General features: G+C 44.0%; 1 protein-coding gene across 2 annotated transcripts in view; it reads left to right on the forward strand.

Moving 5' to 3' along the window:
* GRIN2B (glutamate ionotropic receptor NMDA type subunit 2B) overlaps positions 1-21,415 on the forward strand; it is a 205,589-nt gene extending 184,174 nt beyond the window's left edge. For both annotated transcript variants that reach the window (XM_066549660.1, XM_066549659.1), the window contains 4 exons: positions 11,947-12,107; positions 15,462-15,649; positions 17,433-17,671; positions 19,492-21,415. In XM_066549660.1, the coding sequence (XP_066405757.1) occupies positions 11,947-12,107; positions 15,462-15,649; positions 17,433-17,671; positions 19,492-21,399 (2,496 nt within the window). In that variant the 3' untranslated portion in view covers positions 21,400-21,415. The remainder of the gene's footprint in view (positions 1-11,946; positions 12,108-15,461; positions 15,650-17,432; positions 17,672-19,491) is intronic.
* The last annotated feature ends 2,401 nt before the right edge of the window (positions 21,416-23,816 follow it).

A 23,816-nucleotide genomic window follows, 5' to 3' on the forward strand; every position in this document is an offset into this window, starting at 1 on the left:
GGGGGAAAAAAGTGGAAAAAAGATTTCTTTTTTTTCTGTAACAAAGGAAGGGGACGGACAGAGATAATTGGAAGACAAAACAACATAGGTAGATCTGAGGTGAATGGAACATTTCAGGTTGATACAAAACAAAAGCCTCACTGAAAAACCTACAGAAAGACACTGAAAAACCTACAGAAAGAAAAGAATCTGCTCTTTTCTGGCAGTAATAGATGCTTGGCTGTGAAACTGAAAAATGAATTATTTCCCACATTGTACTTTGTGGCACATAAAATCGAAATTATGCAAGGATCCCAGATATGCAAGGATCCCAGACTTAAGCGTGTGCTTAACTTTGTGCTCATGAGTGGTGACATTAAAGTCAATGGGCTATTATTCACATGATTGAAGTTAAATGCTTCCTCGAGCTTGCAGCTTTTGTACAACAAATACCTGTTCTGGAGAAGTCCAGGGAAAATGCAGAGCAGACACCTTCAGCTAGACGTTTTTTAAGGGGACTAAAGTGAGGGTCAGTCTTGTGCCTTGTGAGCTCTACAAGGGGAAGATTGTCTAACTGGATAATTTGGAGGCAGTACAAATCTTCCACAGGATTAAATATTTAGTGTTAACTGACATTTGTGGTACTTCCACACATTTCAGCAGGATACAAAGGAAGTTTTATGTGGCAGTGTCCAAAGCCAGAAAGTACGTCATCTTTCAACAGCAGAATGATTTTTATTGTCAGGACACCTTTGTGGAGATATGAGTTAGGCAGACAGAAGAAGGACCATGCCACTTCCAATCCTGTCCTCTTGTGATAAATCATAACCTTTTCCAAAATGCGTAAATATGATGCACCTTACTTGACAAAAAAACCTCCCCATAATAAAGAGGTTCTTGAATCTCTAGACCTTATGTCATGGGGTAGAGTTGAATTTCTTTCCACAGTGCTTCCCTAGCAGTACATCTCCCTCTAAATGAGTTGAACTGTGCCTTTTGCTTAAATATGACCTTTATCAATAAGAGTGGTATCAACTACAGTGCTTAATAAAAGAAACACTGGTTCATAGTGAAGTGTAACAAACCCAGAGTGCTAATAGTCTGAAATATTATGGCTTAAAATCTGATTGTTTCTCTGCATGTCCTTGTAAATCATCAGGTGCTATAGTAAGAAGTATTTTAAAATATTATATAGTGTAGCTATATATTATGTGTAAACACACATAATGCATGTGTACTATGTGTAATTACATATTATGCTAAAAGTTTTTTATTAATAAATAGCTATTAAATAGCTACAGCTGATCATATGTTAGTAATAGATTTTTCTAATTTGTGACACATTTATTGTATACATAAATATAATCTTAGATAATTTTTTGCAGTTGCAGATGGGTGTGTTTATCATAGATTTTTAGACATTCTGCAGTCTTTGTATTGGGATAATTTTTATGCTTTCTGAGATCTTTGGAACAAACCTCTGTGCCTGTATGCTAAAATGTGATTCAGTAGATTTTAAGACTATAAATGTTTAAAGTCAGTGGGTCTTCAAACATGTTTTGTTTTCCCCCTGCTTCAGTCCTAGTTCTTTGTCATTCTCCCTCTTTTTCTTCATCTCAGCACTGTACAGTGCAGAGCAACAAGGAGGCTGCAGTGTGCTTTAGCCTTCACTTGGTCTCGCATGATTCTCTCTTTTTCTGTTCATCTGTAGGGACTTCCCCGGTATAAAAAATGACTGGGGGTTGAAGGGATCAAGGGCAGCCTTGCCAAGAAGGATTTGGGAGTGCAGGTAGACAAGAGGCTGGACACGACTCAGCAATGGCACTCACAGCACAGAAAGCCAATTGTATCCTGGGCTGCATCCAAAGGAGCATGGGCAGAGGATGAAGGAGGGGATTCTGCCCCTTTGCTCTGCACTGGTGAGACACCACCTGTAGTGCTGCATCCAGCTCTGAGGTGTTGTCTTCTGAACAAAAAGAACATGGACCTGCTAGAGTAAGTCCAGAGGAGGCCACCAAAATTATTAAAGGGATGGAGCATCTCTCCTTACAAGGAAAAGCTGAGAGAACTGGGATTGTCCAGCCTGGAAAAGGGAAGGCTTCAGGGTGACTTAATTGTGGCCTTCCACTAGCTGAAGGGAACATACAAGAAAGATGGAGAGAGACTTTCTAACAAGAGCATGTAATGACAGGACAATGGGTAAGGGCTTCAAACTGAAAGAGAATAGGTTTAAATTAAGTATTAGGGAAAAAATTCTTTGCTGTGATGGTGGTGATGCACTGGAAGGAGTGCCCAGAGAAGTTGGGGAACTGTTCAAAACAGGTTGGATGGGGCTCCAAGCGACTGGTCTAGTGAAAGGTGTCCCTGCCCATGGCATGAGAATTGGGGTTAGATTATCTTTAAAGTCCCTTCCACCCCATTCTATTATTTAATGACAGTAAAATCTTCTAATGGGACTATTTAGGATTTCTGACAGTTAAAATGCAGTTTAGTTGGGAACTTAAGCAGGTATGATGAGAGGGGAGGGGATACTCAGAGTCAGACTGTCAGCTTAGTTCATCCTTGCTGGAAAGGAAGAAATGCAAACTCCTGGGTTTTGTTGGAGGTACAGATGAGAGTTGTAGGATGAGGGACTTTGGGGATGGGGCCATGGCGTTGTCCTTAGCTTGCAGCTTTTGGATTCCCCCTCCACAGCACCCTGGCCTTTTCCAGGCCTTGGCCACCACTGACCCTTTCTTTTCATCTTCCTTTTCAGCAGCTTTTGGAGCTATCCCCTTTGGAGGGAGTGGTTAAATTTGGTTGCTTCTGTGCTAATTGCTTGGCAGTCTGGAAAAGCTGTCTTTGGAGAATTACGTAAGGGGGAGAGTGAGAGAGGGAAGTAAAGGATTGTCCTGCTTCTCACATCAGTATAAGTCAGGGGAGAGGAAAACAATGAATATTTTTATTTATTATTTATATGGTGCCATAAATGTACTTGGCACTTTACAGTCAAATAAAAGACAATGGCCCTGCCACCAAAATTTGGCAGCCTGAGAGATGAGAGCTGGCCTCCTTCAGCTGAATGATCAGGGCTGAATTACTGGTGGGAAAGGGATGAGGAAGGGATGAGAGTATGAGATCTACAGGATTAAAAAAAAAAAACCAAAACAAAAAACCACAACAGCTGTATCCACACGCTTTCATACTTGATGCCTAGTGACCATGACATTTGGAGTTATATGCACATACATATACTTGATAAATATTTGGCAGATTGTATCTTTCCAGGCATTTTTACTTCACTGCATGCTTTACTTTACTTTATTGCCCTGCTTCTCCCAGGCCTTTGGCTACTCAAGGTCAAACATCCCCATTATCTGGGTGGCCCAGTAGACTTGTTTACTCCAGGTATAGCTCAGTGCCCCAGGACTCACATGGGAGTGATGTGGCTTTCCTTTCTCTGTCTTTCACTTGCAGGTAGGAGGCAGTTTTCATCAGAAGGTTAAAGGAAGGCATTATCTCCCAGCTCTGGGAAGGTGCTGCCCTGTCTGAAGTGCTCTGCTGTTTTGCTTTGCATCTCTGCCCTACAGATGTGCTTAAGAAATTGCACTAATGTAATTACTAAGCTTTTAAAATTGCTTGGATGAAAATTATGGCCCCTGTGAAGTCTTTTGGAGGTTTGCCAGGCTTGTGCAGGGTTTCACCCTGCTGCCCAGTGGATAGTACCCACATAATAGTAGGATGGCTACTCTTAGTATTCAGAAGACAGGAGGATCTGACCTTCCTTTGTTCGTGAAAATGGGTGAAAAATGGAATTGCTTCCCCACCAAACTACATCCTCTGAATTTTTCAGAGTGTTTTGTAATTTGTTAACCAGCTGTCTCATGCGCAAACAAAGCAGATTTCAAATTCCCCTGTACTTAGCTGTCACTTCTCCTCTCAAGGTCTTTTTAATCAGTTAATTTTCTCCCTCTGAATGAACATCTACACTCCTAATGATATTAACATGAGTGTAGTAAGTGGCATCTTTCTGCCTCACAAATTTCTCTTTTGTGTTTGCCTGGGATTATTCAGTAGATACCCTTTGTCCCATTGTGTTTAGCTTCCAAGGAAGCTGACTTTCAAAAATTAGATACATGGCATGATTTGATGCTGGATAAACAGATGATCTCCATCCTCAACATGCATGCAACCAAAGTTAAGTGCACCGTAGCTATGATTTCATAGCACCCTTCATTGCAACAGCTATGACTGTGATACCATAGCTATGGTATGATACCATACATACAAACACTGCAGCTGTGCAAGCAGCTTTTGGCTCTGACTGGTGACGCTCAGTGATTCCACTGCAGATTTCTGGTCAAGCTTGAGGGACACCTAACAGTGACTTGAAGCCTATATACTGCCAAATGTGTCCTGAGGAATATTTAAGGCTTTAATATTACCTGTCAGGTGGAGAAACTTCACAGAGCCTGTGCAATGTTCACGCACTTGCCCCACCCAGAAGGCTGTGGTGTGCTGGTGGTGGGTGGGCTCTGTCTGTAGGTGATGTGGGATCCTGCAGTGGCCCCTCAGGCCTGGGTCAGCACAAAGGCAGCGTGGTGGCAGCAGGCACAAGCAGGTGTGTCCATGGAGGATGTGGGATCCCTGACATGCTGTCTGTTTGGGGTGATGCTGCTCTGCCCAGGGTGCAGGAGTGGAACAGAGCAGGTCTGTACATGGCAATCCAGCTTGCAAAGAGGCTGCACGGTCCGACTGTGTGCACTGCTCTGGCAATAACTGCATGTGATGGAGGCTTCTTCCACCAATTGGATCTCTGCTTTCATCTCAGTTATTTTGCAAGGACAACTATTTTTAAAGTTGCTATATTTGAAGTCTTTTCTTTTGCTTTCACCTGCCCCCCCTCACCTCTGCATTGTCACCAGGTTGCTCTGTTCCCTTTCCTGACCCGCACATGTCCATATTTCACCAACAGACATTCACAGATATTTTTCTTTCTTGTTTGTGGGTCTGACCCACACTACATCTTCCTTTAAAAGGGACTTTAATAGAATTCTTTGCCAACTTCACTGCAGTCAGCTGCACTAACTGATAACTCCTTTCTTGGACTTATCTAGAACAATTCATGGGTGAAAGCACTATGCAAAGCAAGATGGAGAATTTGAAACATCACTGGGTACTGAATAATAAGATAAACCACAAAGTCAAGGTCTGAGGGAGGACAGGGAAATTTTATGCCCTGCCACAATTGACATATTTGATTTCGTGCTGTTTGGTCCCCTTTTTTTTAGCTTCCTTTTTTTGTTTGTTTATGCATCAAGACGTTTTGTTTGACTAGCAAAGACAAGAAACTGGGGTTTCAGGAAGAGTTGATGTGGCAACTGGATTCAGAGCTGTGAGGAGTCCCAGCCACTGCTGAAGAGGCAGAGAATGTTATTGTGACAGAATGCAGGAGGGAACTAAAAAGAGCCAGGGTAAAAGGATGATCTGAAAACTCGTAGTCACTTGGAAATGGCTGAGAGTTCCACCTTAGAAATAAAAAATGTCTGTAATGTCAAAACTACATGACTGTGCACAGAGGAGAGGGATGCTTAAGGAATGAATCTCAAGAAGTATCTGTACAAGAGAGTCATTAATAATAGAGAATAAGCAGCACAGTCACTTTAGTCTGCTCTCCTCACAGACTTGTACCAGTGCTAAGATTTAGGTTTGCAGTATGATTTTCTGCCTATGCTGTTGGGCTGGCACAGCTAGTCCACTCCTAGCAGGGACACAATTTTGTCAATTTTACAGTGCCTACAACACCAATCCACCAGCAGTAGCAAGTTCTGTGCTCAAAATCTGTAGAGCACCTCCTCTAGCAGGACAGGGGACTGGGAGCATGGGTTTGTGGATGTGCCTACGTGCACAATCCAAGCTGCAGAAAGAAGAGAATACAGTAAAAGCTCTGAAAATGGTGCTGGCAGTGTTGATTGACATTCCAGAAACAAACTGGTCGCTACCTGAATGCAGATCAGGACAGAGTTGCAGCTTTGAAGAATTTGCAAGCTGAAAATGAAGGATCGACAAAACATGATATAATACAGAGAGGCCCTGAGAAGAGGAATAATAAGCATGAACTCTGATTAGCATTGTTTGTGTTGCCTTACTGCAAGCTTTTTTAGTGTAATATTCTCTCAGCATCTTTGGGTTTTGATCAGATTGTTCTTGATATGGTGGAACCATCAAGATATGGTTCTTGATATGGGGATCAGATCTGTTCTTGATTGGTGAACATATATGTTCACCAACCAAAGGTAAGTCAAGGAAAGACCTACAGGATACAGCCAAAGGACAACAGCAAGAATGGTTGCAGGTCCACAGCTTGCAAAGAAAGACTAAAGAAACTGGGCTTCTTTAGCTGCAGTCAAAGAACATGGAGAAGCAGCAGCACAATGGTCTTCAAAAACATAAAATTCACCTTCAGAGAAGAAGAAACTATTTGGATTTCCCTGCCCATGGACAAGATAACAGAAAATATTGCAGTTGTATTTGCAGCTGGAAGACTTTAGTTCAGATACTTGGAAGAACTTTCCGGTAGTAAAGCTCTGGTGGGCAATGTCCAGGGAATGGAGGAGTCTCCAGCCATCTTCCGCAGTGGACTGGATTAAGAGCTGTCAGGAATGGTGATGCCCAGGAGAGACTCACTGGAGAGACAGAGGTGGAAGAGGCATCTTCTCAGGGTCAAATCCAGGTTTGGGATTCTGTGACATTGTTTATGGTGCAGCTTGAGGACAAAAATTATGTATTTTGGGGATAAGAATAAAACAAGCTTTTTCTCTTTGAGAGTTGTCCATTAGCTGTGATGGAATTTATTTCCTAGCTGAAAACAGAGGACACAGAAGGCAGCTATGGCAAGACATGCTGCTGTGGACATGTGTAACCTATCAGGACTTAAGTACAGGCATAGAGCTACCTCAGAGTTAGACCTGGAAACCACTGACCCACTCTTCAATTTTTAAGGTTCTGAAGGAAGCTCTTGTGCAAACAGCCTGGTTGGATTTTCAGGCAATGAAGAAAGGGGCAAGCTGACTGCAGTGACATACAGCTGAACCAGAACAAGAGGAGACAATCAAGGATGTTTGGGCAATGCAAAGAAGTTTTACATTAGGGGGGTGGTGGGCACTTCAGGCTTGTTGCTACCCATAGTGGTTGGCTCCCTGTGCTTTTGGTGGGAGATGCCCTGAGAGCTGAATGGCCCAGTGGCTAGATTCATTTGGGCTGATGTAGATGTCTAGGGCTATTTTAGGTGTACTGGAGTGTCCAAACTACCCTCAGGTGGTGGGCAAATTTGACACAGGGACTATGAGAGACCTGTTCCCAGGGTGAAATTCCCTAGGCATCTCAGCTTGGCACTTACTTTTGGGTAAATGAAGCGAGCTCAAAAGTATCTAACATGGGCTTAAGCTCTTTTGGACTTGCAGCTAGCAGAGGAGCTGAATTTGTGGCTCTCAGTTTGATGGGTCAGAGCTGTGGAGCTTCCTGTGGTAGAAAACTTTAACTGGTCATCAGGGCCTTACAGAGTGTAAGGAGCCCTCCCAGAGAAGCTGTATAAGGGTAAAGCACTACACCCACACACCCACACACCCACCCTTGCACCAAGTTCTGCCAGCTCATTATGTTATTCAGCAGTGCATTGATTTGGGCTTTTTTTCAGCAGTGTCAAAGTAGATCGGCTGATAAAAAAGAGACTCTTTGTAGCAAGAGCTTGCTGAGTTTGGGAAACTGCTTTCAATGCTATTGGCAAACACTTTACAGTGTAAACAGGGCCTACATGAGGCAGATAAATAAGTGCAGATGTGCTTTTCTGGATCCATTTGGTGATAGACAATATATTGAAAAAAAAATTCTCATCAAATTAATTGTCGCCAATTAGACATAACCCCTTCCCCTCATCTCTAAATCCCCTCCATTTGCTGCTGCATGAATGGGAAGAGCTCCTATCACCTGTTTCATTATGCAGATTGATATCTGAACATCTGAGAACAATGCTGCTTTCTGCACGGCACGGCTCCAAATTGCTAATGAAACAGCTCTGCCAGCCGAGCCACTTCAACCCGCTTTCACTGCCGCTGTCGACAGCTCTCGTGGAGAGATGGGGAGAGGAGTGGCAAAGGAGCTCTCCCCTCTGAATGTGCTAACAGCTTCCAGCCTGTGTGTCTATTGCTCTCCAGAGGAGGAAGATATCTGCTCTCTGACTCAGAGAGGTTACTTTTGCAAAGCCGAGGTCTGCTTTGCACTTAATGCTCCTTGATTTCAGTTTGTGGAGTGAGGGGTTGAAGAGGCAGGCAGCCACTGGGCTCTAAACATAGATATCTCATGTTCCAGAGCTACTGCAGCCCTTCAGGCATCCTCGGTGCCTGCTTTCCACCCCCATCTCTAGTATCCACCTTCACAATTGATGTGAAGCAAGGGGGACTTCTTTCAGGGGTAAGAGGATGTGCACACCACCTTGGGTACATAACAGGGGAGCATCTCCCAGCAGAGGTTCCACGGTGAATGAGTGGGAGGATGCAAGTGGGATACATCTCTGTCTGGGGCTCTTTGGGTGCAGGACTGCAGTGAGCTCGGCTGGTTCCTCACAGGCAGTCACCCCTTGAGGCAGGTAGAGCTGAGCAGCAGGACAGGTCTCCTGCTGCAGGCAAGTATAATGTGGGGCTCCTACAAATGTGGACCCTGTACAGCTGGGTTTTCTCAGCAACTGGTGTAGTTGCGTATCTTCCCTTCCCCTATTACCACTGCATTTTTTTTTTGCCAGAACCTCACAGGACTCCCCTTCGCAGATGCCTGGAGTGGAATTGTTGTGACTTAAAGCTCTGACAGGAGAAATTTTTGCATTAAATAATGGGACAGTTCTCTAATTCTACATTCTGACCCTTTCTGTTCATATCTGTGGTTACGTCCTTTGTCAATGTTCACTGCAGCATTGAGATTATCTCTGCACAGGCTTCCTCCATGTAATGGCCCCTGCATTGTGCATCAGCTCCTCCCTCGTGTCTCAGACTCCCTACAGACCCGTCTGCCAAAGAGCCCTGCTTCCCTGGGGATGATACTTATGATCCAGGCTCACGGTCCCAGCCCCTGGGAGAAATCAAACAAGTGGCTTTCCTTACTGAACTCTTTGACAATCTGTCAATTAACTTTCCTCCTTACAGATCATCTCCAGTTCCTCCACACATTCCTCTACTGTGTTGGCAGAAAAGGACACACTCCTTCCCCATCTGTCCCATGAACTTCCTGGGAAGGCTCACACATCTTCTTGTTCCCTCAGGATGAGCTGTGTGGGACAGAAGTTAGTTCAGAATGATGCAATAGTTTTTGACTCTGGAGACCTCACTGGAGATCCCTTCATCCTTGGGCTGAGCTGTGCCCACTTACTGCCAAGAAACACACATGGGGATTTTTGAACTGCTATCTCCTATCAGAAAGCTCCATGCATCTACGCTATTATTTCTCAAATAGGGAGAAGTAGCTGCTTATCTCTGGCTGCATGGACTGTGGAGTCAGCTGGACATTGGTTACTTTCAGCTTTGTAAACATTAAGCTAGGTTAGCTGGGGATCTGTGTTCCTCTTGGGCACTCAAGCTAAAACTGTCTGGTCTGGGCCCCATATGGATCCTTTCATATCATTTCCTGTCTTTCTGCTCACCAAGCTATTGCTGAAGAAGTGTGTGTGCATGTTGGTGTGTGGAGAGTTATTTGCATTTGAAGATCTGTTCTGACTAAGGAATCAGCAGGAGGTAAGGACTGGTGAGTGAATGAGTAGTATGTGAATTTGAAGAAGTCATCAACCTGACCTCTTTCTCTAGAAGTGTGCTTTTCCTGTAGCCAGAAACAGTAATTTCTTACAAGAGAAATGTTTTCATTTATTTATTGATTGCCCAGGAGATTCTGGAGCCTTTCACCTGTGGCTGCTATTATGGGCTCTGGAACAGTGTGGGAACAAAAGATAGTTCAGAGCTGGGATTATTTCCCTTCTCACATGGAAATGCCTGCCTTTGTAATCCTTCTTACTCCAGTTTGTAGGCACCATGATGGAAGCAGACAAAAGTAGAGATTGTATGACTGGGAATGGAGGGTGGAAGTATAAAATGGACTTGCCAAAACTCAGCCACACAAATGCTGGTCAGGCCTGCCTGACGCTTCTCCTGTTGGCTGTACTCTGTCAGAGGGCTCTGTGGGAATGGGAATGTCCTGTATGCCTTTAAGGTGGGGTTCTGCAGCCTCTGGGAAAGCAAGTTGCCCATGCTGCAATCTTCTGGTTTAGCATGTCAGGGGAGAGACTGTGTTTCTTTGTGTCTGGCATGGCAGTGCCCTCCTTGTGATGGGTCCCCTAGGCTGCTGCTTTAATCAGCTTAGTAAAAAAGAATAATTTTAGCATGCTGCGGTGATTTTTCTCCCATCAAAGTTTGCTTTCATTACAGTCTTTGATAGCTGCGAGTTTTCTTCCTCCCTAGAGGGTGTGACAGAGTTCTAAGAGACACCTTACAGTCTGTTTTATGCTGTGTGAAACTTCTGTTTTGTTGGTGATGCACTAGCCTGAGTTCAGAAAAACAGCCCCAATGTTTTTTATTGGCTTAAAGCAGTAGGACACGTGTTCTCTCTCCCACACTCACATGCACATGCAAGTTAGCCCCTTTTGCCATCCTAACTGGAGATGAGTTGGCTGATACACAGAAACAAGTGAACAGTGTGTAATCTACCCACAGACCCAGCTTCTAGCTGTCCTCATGGCTGAGATGTGAACAAGACACACTGCTGTGGGGGCTCTGGCCTCCTCAGCTGAGCTGACCAAGTTCCAAAATGGCTTTAAGTAGAGCTTAAGAACAAGGCTCATCTGCACGTGTTTTAAGCTAGAACTATCTGTGGATTGCAGGCCTGTAGAAGGTGGCAGTGCATGATTGCACGTATTCATGAACCAGGTGCCCTCCCTCTCTTAAATGGTTTTGGTGTGACCATTAGCCTGTTGTCTAACAACAGCCTGTGCTTCTCAGGATCATAGAAATACACAGTCACATTTGGGACCCAAGAAATAACACCAGGCAAGCTACTGCTTGATATATCCAGAGAGGAGGAGGCTTCCTTCCATTTAACCTACCTTTGCATCTTTTTCTTTACTGCTTATTCAGTTCCTAGTTTATAATTCTGTGCTTCTTCTCATCTGCTGGTTCTAGGGGTTTTAAGCAGTCTTGATAATTGACAGTCTAAATTTTACTCCTCATAAAATCCCAGAGATCATTGATTATGACTTGAGTTAAGCAAGTGGCATATAAAATCTCAGGGGCTTTCAGCCGTGGGGGAATGATATGATGAATGTATTTCTTGTGAGCAGCAAAAGCTTTGGAGTGTTCTGCCAGCTCTGTTCTGGGCATCAAATGTAACTAGTAACTTGCAGCCACTAACAGCATTTTATTTGGGACATTTGCCCAAAACTTTGAAAGCTAATAATTTGTTTGGTGAAGTGGGTGTGAGGTGTGCTGAGAGGCATCTCTGCTCATTAATTACTTTTCTATCTCTGTCAGGACCAGGAAGTGTAAAGGCATCCGCAGAGCTGAAAAAGATACTTCTTGGGAACTAAATGACAGTTGTGGATAAAAAGCACATCACATAGATTTTATTGGAAACCGTTTCTTGACTGTGTTCCAGCACCACTGTTACATTTTCCCTTTCCTTTTTGCTTTTATCTAACCTCCTACTTAATCTCTGATCACTGACTATTTCATGCACTTAATCCAGAGTAGAGAAAAAGAACAACTTGCTCAGATTTACTTCTTAGGTCTTTGGCATTAATAGGAGATATTCATGTTTGAAAACAATAAAATATCTTTTCAATTATGTTTTCTACATGATAGTAAAATAAAATCAGATCAACCTTCTGATGTTCTTCCAACCAGATGACTGCTTCCATCTGAAAGACTGTGAGAAATATTCCTTTTTCTGTCTCTTCAGTTCCAGAAACCAAATGACTTCTCACCCCCTTTCCGCTTCGGGACAGTTCCCAACGGCAGCACGGAAAGGAACATCCGCAACAACTACCCTGAAATGCACAGCTACATGGTGAAGTTCAATCAGAGGGGCGTGGACGATGCTCTGTTCTCGCTGAAGACTGGGTGAGGCTTTCTTGCATGCTTACTCACCACAGAAACCTGACTTTTTGCATGCTTGTCTGGAAAATTTAAGTTTTAGGGTTTGAAAAATGAGCCTCGATTGTCATTCCATGGTTAAAAGTATAGCAAGACCACACACAGCACAGGAGCACAGGAGAATGACTCTGTGGTTCTTTTTACCAGGTTTTTCTATTGATATCTGTATAAAAGTTTCTTGGTTTGCTGTGTTTATAAGAATTAAAAGAAAAAAAAAAAGGAAAAGGAGGATCTCCTGTATCCCTGTGTACATAATCCATGTGTGTGTTGGTCCCCGAGACCTTGCTTCATCGAGATGTTTCATGCTGATGGGTTTTTATGCATACAGAAGAAAAGCTCACAGGTCTCTGTGGACAAAGTTTTTCTCAGAGCATTTACATTGTCATCTGGAAATTCCTTTGTTTTCCCGCCTTCTGTGTATAAAAGATTATGTTAATCAGGAAGCTGTCAGACTAATCCCACCCCAGTGTATCACCAGCTAATACAGTATAATGGAAGGTAGGTTTGAAGCAAATAGTTTGGAAGTAGCCTACTCTCTGGAATATTTTAGTATCTAGGGCTAAACAAAACATTATTTGAATAATATGGAAGTATAAAAATGTAAGCATTTCCTTGGGTAATTTTGGAGACATGGGAAAAATCGTTAGCAAAAAGCATGCTTGAATAGCTCATCCTATTTTAATAACAGTGAATCTGCAAAGGACCTAACTCAAAATGACATTTTGCAAGCCTTTGTCCTTTGTAATTAAAGACCTGCTCTCAGAACTGACCATTTTGGTTGTCAGAGCCCAGCCACAGTGAATAAAAAACATTTTTGCTTACACTCATGTTGTACTCTTAGGAGAAAGTTCATTTCAAAGCACAAATTAAGATGTTTAGCCAATTTAATTACTAGATTGACTGAATATTCCTAAACCTGTTTGCCAGGTTCAAAGGCCCGCAGCCCATTAGAAATGGCTGTACCATAGTTGGATGTCATCCTGGGAAGGTACATTTGCCAGGACAGTCATCATTCAGGAAATAAATATGCACTGTCCTGGAAATATATGGATGAGATAGAGGTCATCACTTGTGATAGATGTCATCCTGGCTTCATATTCACCCTTGGACAGACCTCCTCACAGATAAGCACTTGAACTGAGATAATCACCATACTGTAAATATATGTGCAGGAGGTGTGTTGTAAACATAGTATGCGAGAGATAATGTGCAACTGGAAGATCTTAGGATTTATCAGAAAATGTTTCATTTCAGATCTAGTGGGAGGATTTACTCATCTGCTGTCTTTGGGTTTGTGGAAGATGCAGCTTCCTGAGACTGTACCCCACATCCAAATCAATTTGTTGTAGTGTGAAAAGGCTCTCATCACGCCATTGTGCTCTCTACACAGTCCATAATGGGGATTTCTTGTGTTGAAACAGAATTTTTGTTGTGATTTTCAGCTAAAAATTCTTTAACAAAGACCAATTCAACAGGGTAAACTATAAAGCTGCTCTTGTGGCCAGTTGACATTGGTAAAGATCTGGTAGTACTTTTCACAGTAACTGAGGGGTTAAACATAATGTCCTGACTGTATTTGATTTGAAAAATAAAATCGTTGTTCTCAGCTAAGTCATGCCAGTATTTGAATTGGAGAAAATATTTTCCTTACTTCAATCCCTACTTTGCTGTCTAATATTGATACATTTTATAAGGCATTTTAGATTCTTTTGAGATGAAAGGCAGTAGAGAAATATAAGCTATTCTTAAGGATATAGATCCCCTTGACTTCTTCTTCATTCACCTTTATCTTGCAGTATGTGTGTATTCCAAATTTCCTTTAAGATCAGAAATGATGATTAGCACATAGTCAGAAAAAAAATAGACGATCCTCATTTATAACCCAGATTCACCTGTAAGACAGCTTTAGGCTTAGATTTTAATCTAACTATGCTGAAAGTGAAGATGACACCTGAAGGATGGGATACCATTCAGAGGGACCTGGACAGGCTCAGGAAGTGGGCACATGGGGATTTAATGAGATTTAACAAGACCCAGAGCAAGGTGCTGCACCTTGGGTTGGGGCAACCCCTGGTATCAACACCAGCTGGGGCATGAAGGGATCAAGGGCAGCCTTGCCAAGAAGGATTTGGGAGTGCAGGTGGACAAGAGGCTGGACACGACTCAGCAATGGCACTCACAGCACAGAAAGCCAATTGTATCCTGGGCTGCATCCAAAGGAGCATGGGCAGCAGGATGAAGGAGGGGATTCTGCCCCTTTGCTCTGCATGGGTGAGACCCCAACTGTAGTGCTGCATCCAGCTCTGAGGTCTCCAGCATAGGAAGGACATGGACCTGCTGGAGCAAGTCCGGAGGAAGCCACCAAGATGATTAAAAGGATAGAGCACATCTCCTTACAAGGAAAAGCTGAGAGAATTGGGATTGTTCAGAAGAGAAGACTTTAGGGTGACCTTCCTGAAGGGAGCCTACAAGAGAGCTGGATTAATTAATGCATGTACTGACTGGACAAGGGGGAATGCTTTCAATCTGAAAGATTAGATATTAGGAAAAAAAATCTTTTGCATGATGGTGGTGAGGCACTTTACTGTGAGGTGATGAAGTTGTGGATGCCCCATCCCTAGGAGTGTTTGAGGCCAGGCTGGATAGGGCTCTGAGCAACCTCATCTAGTGGAAGGTGTTCCTGCTTATGTCATGGGGTGTTGTATTGCACTAAATAGTTCATTTAGTTGGTTGTTTTGCACTGGGAATTTTGTACTGAGTGTGGTATGTCATTAGATTATTCCCCCTTCCTCATCCCATGGTTTCTCCCCATGCACTCCTTTCTACACCCCTGGACCCATGGATCCCCTCCCCTCGCCCCTCCCTAATGGCATCCCATTGGCCACGGTCCTCTTTCCCCGTCCCCTTTCCCCTGGGGGATAAAACCCCACTGCAGGTAAAGGTTCGGCCTCTTTCCTGCCTGGGGGGTCGCTGTGGCCAGCAGTGTCCCATCCCAAGCCAATAAACAGGACACTCGCTCCCACGTGGGAAGAGCCTTCTCATCTTTTATCTTCAGTCCATGCAGGTCCGTGTGGGCTTGGGCTCCAGCTAGCCGGACTGGACCCATACAAAGCCCAGAGAACCACGGATTATTGCAGTGGGGGTTGGTACTAAGAGGTCTTTAAGATCCTTTCCAACAAAAACTTTCTATGATTCTACATGACATATTGCAGTCCATCTTAAAGAGGTTAATTTCTTGCTTAGCTTCCTAAAACCACCTTTGATTTCATGCAGATGTTATGTTTTCTGTACTATACCCTCTTGTTTCTTGCCTCTGTGCAGGAAGTTGGATGCTTTCATTTATGATGCAGCAGTGCTAAACTACATGGCTGGCAGAGATGAAGGCTGCAAGCTGGTGACAATTGGGAGTGGGAAAGTGTTTGCCTCCACTGGCTATGGCATTGCCATCCAGAAGGACTCAGGCTGGAAGCGCCAGGTTGATCTGGCGATTCTACAGCTTTTTGGAGATGGTAAGTGACAAGAAAGAGAAGTGCTGGAATTTTCCTAAGAAATACTGAGTTTTGCATGGTAAGAAATGGAAGCTTCTAGCTCTGGTGCTTCAGATGTGAGTTGAGAACATGGAATTATTAATGGGGTTTTTTTAGAGGCAACACACCAAAAATGCGAGAATTTCACGTCTTTCTTGTTATTGATGCAGGGTAGCAGTATCATCAAAAGACTTTAGTGACAAAAGCACTAAAGTTTTCATAGAACAAGATCAGATGTATGTTTGAAAAATATCTTATGTGCAAAATATCTTGTAAAAACAAGAACTCTGGTGTGAATTTTTCACTAGCTTTGAGGTTTTGCCATGACCAAACCCACTAATTATACTGGACTGTCTGTGGTTATTCCATACTTTATAGCTCTAGACAGGATCAATTCATGCAGAGCTAACTGAATTGATAAATATTTCTGGATGAAAGAGCTAAATCAGATTTTCCAAAACCTAAAAATAGCCCAAAACAAAATTAAAAAAAAAAAAGAAAAACTTGAGACTCAGAAGCATATTTTGGAATGAGTTTTTAATTAGAACATTATAGTTACATAGTTCACTTCTTAATTTACAGAGAAAATGCTAGTATTAAGAAAGACTGCTCATGGGAAAATAAATTCCTTCTTAGCAAGTATTTTCCTGTCTTTCCATTTCACATTACATTTTCCTGTGTCCTTTTTTTATGAATAAATAAAATTCACAGGTTATTTTATTTATAAGTATTCTTTTTCTCCCCTGAAATCTGAAAATAACATACAGTACTATAAATATGGAAAAAACATAACTTGGACATACTTCAGAAAATAGGCCACCTGACAGAGAGATTGTTCTGTTTCTTAAAAATACTAGTATGTATTATTGCAGAGAGGGACATAAGTTCTCCACAAAGCTTCAAAGACTCTGTTATGACACTTCTTAAATGTAATAATTTTTCTCCCCTGCCACTGGACTGGAGATTGAAAATGTGAAAAATAAACTTTTTAAAAACATGAAACAATTTGTCATCCTGCAAAATTAGTTTGTTCTGAATGTCCCAATATTTGTGCATGTGTGTGTGTGTTTACCTCTCTCTCACCCCTCATGAAAGCACCATAACTGTAGTAAGTGGTGTATGAAATTAGAGTACAGAACATTTGCTCATAGCTGATACGAATTAGGAAAATTTTTGATTGGTCAAAGCCCTTGTAAGTGTTGAATTTGGACAAAATTGAAGGGAAGAAAAACAAGTAAAAATACTCAAATGTTTTTTGGAACATTGCACTTGGTTTTAATGAGCTATGGATATGATGGAAACAAAAATTGATGGAAAAAAATCAATATTTTGATTCCGAGTTGGAAACATACAATGTTTTCATCTAGACATGATTAATTTTTGTCTACCACTATCAGTCACTAATTTTTCCCTTCATTGACTTAATGAAAGTGGAAGTTTTTGAGGCCAGGTCTTCAGTCATGTGGTGAACAACTGTTTCAGGATCTCAGTGTAGACATCCAGCAAGCATCATAGCTGTGTCCTGTGGTACAGCTTGTTATGGCTAATATCAACTTTGGAAAAATCCTGTTGACTTGCCTGTGACAAATGGCACTTGCCCACATCAGAAGGGCAGTCAGGATATTTTATGGATATTGGAGATGTGGAAAAAGAACGTGAAGACTGGAAATTATGTTAGATCTTGCTTTCAGTATGCCCCAGTTTGAGCTCTTCAGCCATTGCAGGATTATCCTACCTGTTTCTTTCCTCCTGTCTGTCATTCTAGGGGAGATGGAAGAGCTGGAAGCTCTCTGGCTTACTGGCATTTGTCACAATGAGAAGAATGAGGTTATGAGCAGCCAGCTGGATATAGATAACATGGCAGGTGTCTTCTACATGTTGGGAGCAGCCATGGCCCTCAGTCTCATCACCTTCATCTGTGAGCATCTCTTCTACTGGCAATTCCGCCACTGCTTCATGGGTGTCTGCTCTGGCAAGCCTGGTGTGGTCTTCTCCATCAGCAGGGTGAGTGCCATTAACTGTCAGGGACAAACAGAGGCTTTATTTACACAGTCCTAGGTACTGGAGATGGGAATATCCACCAAGACTGTCTAATACACAGGTGGCGGTCTGCACAGTGTCAGATTTGCACTGTTAACATTGCAAAAACATGTTAGTTCTTTTCTGTGACATGTCTGGTGTCTGCTGGATTATGGTAAAGGAAATGGAAATTTCACATGGAGATGAAAACACAGGAAAAGACAAGTTAACTGTTACTGTTTGCTCCTCCAAAGTGAGTTGGGAGTTGTAATCAAGTAATGATGGATGGCATGATTAGAAATTCAAGAGTTTTACATTGTCCTCTAAATTACAGCTTTTCAGCTGACCTTTTGTTAACTAGAAGTGTGCCTTCATTGACAGTCAGAAGTCCTTAACCGAAAGCTATGCCCTGAACTATGCAGAAATCTTTTACAGAGGATGACCACATAAACTTAGCAATTGCTTTATGCAAATCTGCCTTAGGGTACAACATTTACATTTAAAACAGATTCTAGCCATTTCTGAGTCATCTTCTACTATTAGTGTTGCTAGAAGTATCCCGTTTGGAGCTTTATTTTCCTTCTTTCAAGCCACTGATCCATTCTCCTGATCCATTCTGAAGTGAGGTCAAACCTTGGCATTTTTTAGCTCAGCATCGGATGTAGCAGAAGTTACTTTGATTGTACAAGGAGTATATAATTGCTGCATAACGTATTATTCAAGAGAAATGACAAAGCCATTAGAATGCAAGGGCTCAGCCTCTCTTCTATATTGTTAGTTTCTTATGTGGTTTAGTCTGGAGATGAGATGGGGCATTGTGTTTGGTGACCCTAAGCTAAGAATAGATTATTTCATTCTGTGGTTATCTCTTAGACCTGGGCCAGGCTGGTGAAAGGTCTGAAAAGTGTTCATCATCTGCTAGCTGCTGAGAAACCATGATAACATGATGTGATGGTGTCTGTTTCACAATTGACATTAATCATCAGGCACCACTTGGAAGGTCAGGGAATAAAGGAGCCCCTTTTGTTCTGTTCCTAGGGATAGCCCTTGCAAACAGTCATGGGTGAAATGAGCTTGTGGAGAACGTGGAGAAATTGGGCCTTTCTGTTATCTGATTTGAGGCTGAATAGAGGACTTCGGTTTTCAGGGGTGTCAATTTAGAGCCTGTTATCACTGTTAAATTTGACAGAATGCAATTAAGAATTCTGTTGTACCTCAGTCAACCACATGCAAAGTACCTAAATACCTATCCTAGAGTTCTGCTCTTTCTCTGTTTCCTTCTCTAATCTGTACTGGTGATAAAGGTAGCTAAGTTTATGACAAATGAAGCTGTTCCCTTTTAAGATAGCTCCTGTCTTGTTGATTCACTGATGCCCAGATGATTTTCAGGGGCCAAAACAGATTTTCATCCTCTCATCCCCACAGAATCATTTGTCTTGATTCTTTTATTCCCAAGGATATTATTGTCCCCATTTGCAATTCTGTGTTATACCTCCTAGATTTGACTAACTCTCACAGATGCAAGCAGGCATTCCTGCATCCTGGAGATACAACTTGAAACAAAGCAGAGGAAGAGGAATGGAGGGAAAAGAAAAATGTGAGGGCCAAGAAACAGGGTCAGAACAGCAAGGATGGGTACAGCAGATCTGATTTCATTTGATTTGATTGTGCTTCACGATGGAAAGCAGATAGGCCCTACTATCCTACAGGAACAGACTCTTGATGCACAGGGTGCTTGTCAGTTCAGGTCCCCCTCTGTGTATTCTTTGGAGGACTGCTCACCTCCTTTCTTTCTCTCATTTCAGGGTATCTACAGCTGCATCCACGGCGTGGCCATTGAAGAACGCCAGTCAGCAATGAACTCCCCCACAGCAACTATGAACAACACTCATTCCAACATCCTCCGCCTGCTTCGGACAGCCAAGAACATGGCCAACCTGTCAGGGGTCAATGGCTCACCACAGAGTGCCCTGGACTTTATCCGCCGCGAGTCATCCGTCTACGACATCTCTGAGCACCGCCGCAGCTTCACCCACTCAGACTGCAAATCCTACAACAACCCCCCCTGTGAGGAGAACCTCTTTAGTGACTACATTAGTGAGGTGGAAAGGACCTTTGGCAATCTCCAGCTGAAGGACAGCAATGTGTATCAGGACCACTACCACCACCACCACCGCCCCCATAGCATTGGCAGCACCAGCTCCATTGATGGGCTCTATGACTGTGACAACCCGCCCTTCAACGCCCAGTCGCGCTCCATCGGGAAGAAGCCCCTGGACCTGGGCTTACCCCCTGCCAAGCACAGCCAGCTGGGTGACCTTTATGGCAAGTTCTCCTTCAAGAGTGACCGCTACGGGGGCAGTGGGACCCACGATGACCTGATCCGCTCAGACGTCTCTGACATTTCCACTCACACGGTCACCTATGGCAACATTGAGGGCAATGCAGCCAAGAGGCGGAAGCAGCAGTACAAGGACAGCCTGAAGAAGCGCCCAGCCTCTGCCAAGTCTCGGAGGGAATTTGATGAGATAGAGCTGGCCTACCGCCGGCGCCCACCCCGCTCACCTGACCACAAGCGCTACTTCAGGGACAAGGAAGGGCTGCGGGACTTCTACCTTGACCAGTTTCGGACCAAGGAGAACTCACCGCACTGGGAGCACGTGGACCTGACGGATATCTACAAAGAACGGGGAGATGACTTTAAGCGTGACACGGGAGGAGGAGGGGGTGGATCCTGCACTAACAGGGCCCATCACAAGCACGGCTCAGGCGAGTTTGGTGGAAGCAATGAGCACAAGCATAGCGTTGTGAGCGGGGTCCCAGCGCCGTGGGAGAAGAACCTGACCAATCTAGACTGGGAGGACCGGAGCGGGGCTAATTTCTGCCGCAGTTGCCCTTCTAAGCTGCACAACTACACGCCATCAACGGTGGGGCAGAACTCCACCCGCCAGGCCTGCATCCGCTGTGAGGCTTGTAAGAAAGCAGGCAACCTGTACGACATCAGTGAGGACAACTCCCTCCAAGAGCTGGACCAGCCGCCTGCCCCTGTGCCCGTGGCCACCAGTGCCACCTCCTCCTCCAAATATCCTCAGAGCCCTTCCAATTCTGCCTCTAAGGTGCAGAAGAAGAACCGCAACAAACTCCGCCGGCAGCACTCCTACGACACCTTTGTGGACCTGCAGAAGGATGACTCGGCCCTGGCCCCCCGCAGCGTCAGCCTCAAGGACAAGGGCCGCTTTTTGGAGGGGAGCCCCTACGCCCACATGTTTGAGATGCCAGCCAGTGAGACCACCTTTGCCAACAACAAGTCCTCAGTGCCCGCCACCAGCTACCACCACCACAACAACCCCGGCAGCAGTGGGGGCTACATGCTCAGCAAGTCGCTCTACCCCGACCGGGTCACCCAAAACCCTTTCATCCCCACTTTTGGGGATGACCAATGCTTGCTCCACGGCAGCAAATCTTATTTCTTCAGGCAGCCTGTGGTGGCAGGAGGGCCCAAATCCAGGCCAGACTTCCGAGCCATTGTCACCACCAACAAGCCGGTGGTCTCAGCCCTTCATGGGGCTGTGCCAGCCCGTTTCCAGAAGGACATCTGTATAGGGAACCAGTCCAACCCCTGTGTGCCTAACAACAAAAACCCCAGGGCTTTCAATGGCTCCAGCAACGGGCATGTTTATGAGAAACTCTCCAGTATTGAGTCTGACGTTTGAGTGAGAGGGGAAGAGCGCGGGGAGGGACTGGGGATGTATGTGGAGCATGGGAGGGTGGGGTGGGATCAATCCCATCAGCTACTCTTCTGAGTCGTCCTTAGTTTGTGGGATACTGGAGTTGTGAGTAGTGCAGCACTGGTGACAAGTGCCACCTCTTTGATTTCCCCTCCTCCTCCTCCTTTCCCAAGCCTCCCGTTTTATCTCTTTTTCCATGTTCTCGCTCCTCCCATTCTCCTCCATTCCTGGCCATTGCACTTTACAGTGATGTCAGAGTTGGATATCGTTGCTCATGGTTTCAGGAAGCAGAGAAAAAGGCAGGGAAGGGGTGGGCTGAGGAGAAGCAGCAGTGACTTTAGTGTTCACTTCTGCTGGCTCTCAGCAGGGAAAGGCATGTGCGCACACGTCTCTGTGTGTGTGTGTGACAGGAGGAGGCAGCAGCAGCAGTGTAATGGACACACAGGAAAATGTGCTTGCTCAGGCAACTGTTCCTAAAACTGCCTAGAAAAGAGTGGTGTTTGACGTGGAGAAAGCGAAGGGAGAATAACAACACTAACTTGATGATGCACTTACATGTTAGGTATATTGAGGTTCTTGTTACATTATTTTGTGAAGACTATGGGGGTTTAGGGCTGAAATATATATATATATATATATATATATTTGCGTATATGCTGAGAAATTTTACGCTAAAATTTTGAATTGTCTGCTGGGGGGTGTGGAGGGAGGGAGGGAAGATTTGTCTGCAGGTCAGGCTAGTGGTTTCACTATGGCTATTAGAGCCATTGATTCTATGGCAGACCAGTGGGAGAAAGAGAAAAGAAGTGGAGTAGGAGTTTGAGCCTCCCTGACTCCAGGGTTGGTTTCCCAAACTTAGACAAAAGATGCTGGTTTGCACAGAAATAAGAAGGATTTGAGGAAAGGGTTGGTTCGTTAGCTGTGAGCTGCTCACTAGTTCTGACATTCTTCAAGAGTGGGAGCAGTATATAGTATGGGTTTGCCTATCTGCGAGTATCTACAATAACTTTATACTTGAAATGTCTATGAAGAAGGCAAAATAAACCCAGTATCCTATGAGGTGTCTGGAGAACAAACACAGTAGAACAGAGCTTAAGAGTAGGGAAAGGTGGGGAGTTTTTTCACTGTCACTTCAGGGGACACCAAACCCATTTTGGCATGTCCTTTCAGCAAGGACGGGAGAGAAAGAAGGAGCTTAATCCTTCTGCTCTCTCTACACTTGGCCAGCAGGTTGGAAGAAAAAGAATAGGGTGCCCTCTGCCAATGGTGGAAAGGAAAAAAGAAATGCCATAGAAGGGTGAGTGTGGTGGTGGTAGTGGTACTGGTGGACTGTTTCAATGCCTCCTTGCACATGTGAAAATGGGAGGAGGGTGTATGCACCCATTGGAAATACATGTGTATATTTACTATTGAATGTACAGAGGAAGTACACAGCTTGTCTTCCTGGGAAGGGATGTGCTTGAATAAATGCCAGAGAGCACAGAAACTTGTGCTGAAGACTGAAGATGTACAAAGCTGAGATGTGCGTGTACGTGTGTGTGTGCCTCTGTGTGAAAGAGAGAGATACTAGCACAGGTGTAAAGCTGGAATAGCCTAGGGTTTCCCATCCCTGCAGTTGTAGTGACAGCTTTCCTGGTGCACTTAGTATCAATAAGAGTGTTTTTTCTTTTCATTGTATCATTTTAGATGCAAGCTAAACTAAAGGAAAAGGAGCAATGGTAGGAATGAGAAGCTGAACACACCTTTCATATGTCATCTATCTCCAGAGGTGGGGGTGTGGACCGACCTCTCCCATCCTGAGAGATATGGCAAAGCCTCTATGGCTTATCCTGGGTCTGTCCCAGTGTCTCAATCACCATGGCTCACCAGGTGAAGGGTTGAGAGAGTCCTGTGCTGAGGGCATGGGGACACTGCTGAGGATTGACTCTGAAGGGAGATGGCAGCCCTGTCTTTATGAGCCACATTTCTTGAGCTGAAAGCCACCTCTCTCACTTTCCTCACTACACCATGGTTGATTTTATCTTATCGTTCTCTTTTTAAGCCAACAGAAGGCCTTTTATTTATTTACCTATTTATTTTATTTATTTTTTAAGCTGAGGCAGGGGGGAGGGTGGGATTTTCCTGTAAAGTCAAAGTGTGTGAGAAGAGGGTGGGCAGGGTTGGTGAGGGGAATATTTTCTTATATTTCACAGAGGAAATTAAGGAGAAAAGAGGGGAAGAGTCTTTGTGATGCCACCCCTAGTCTCTGGGGTAAGGGCACTTCTTACTCTTTCTCTCTTCTCTCATTACAAGAACAAAAAGGAAAAGAGTAAAAAAAGAAACCAAACAAATTAATAGAGCGATCTGCAATCCAGAACACACGGCAGCTTGTCAGACACCTCTGATAGCGGCCACCAAGAAGG

This window comes from Molothrus aeneus, chromosome 5 (assembly GCF_037042795.1).
Source record: "Molothrus aeneus isolate 106 chromosome 5, BPBGC_Maene_1.0, whole genome shotgun sequence".
NCBI lineage: Eukaryota > Metazoa > Chordata > Aves > Passeriformes > Icteridae > Molothrus > Molothrus aeneus.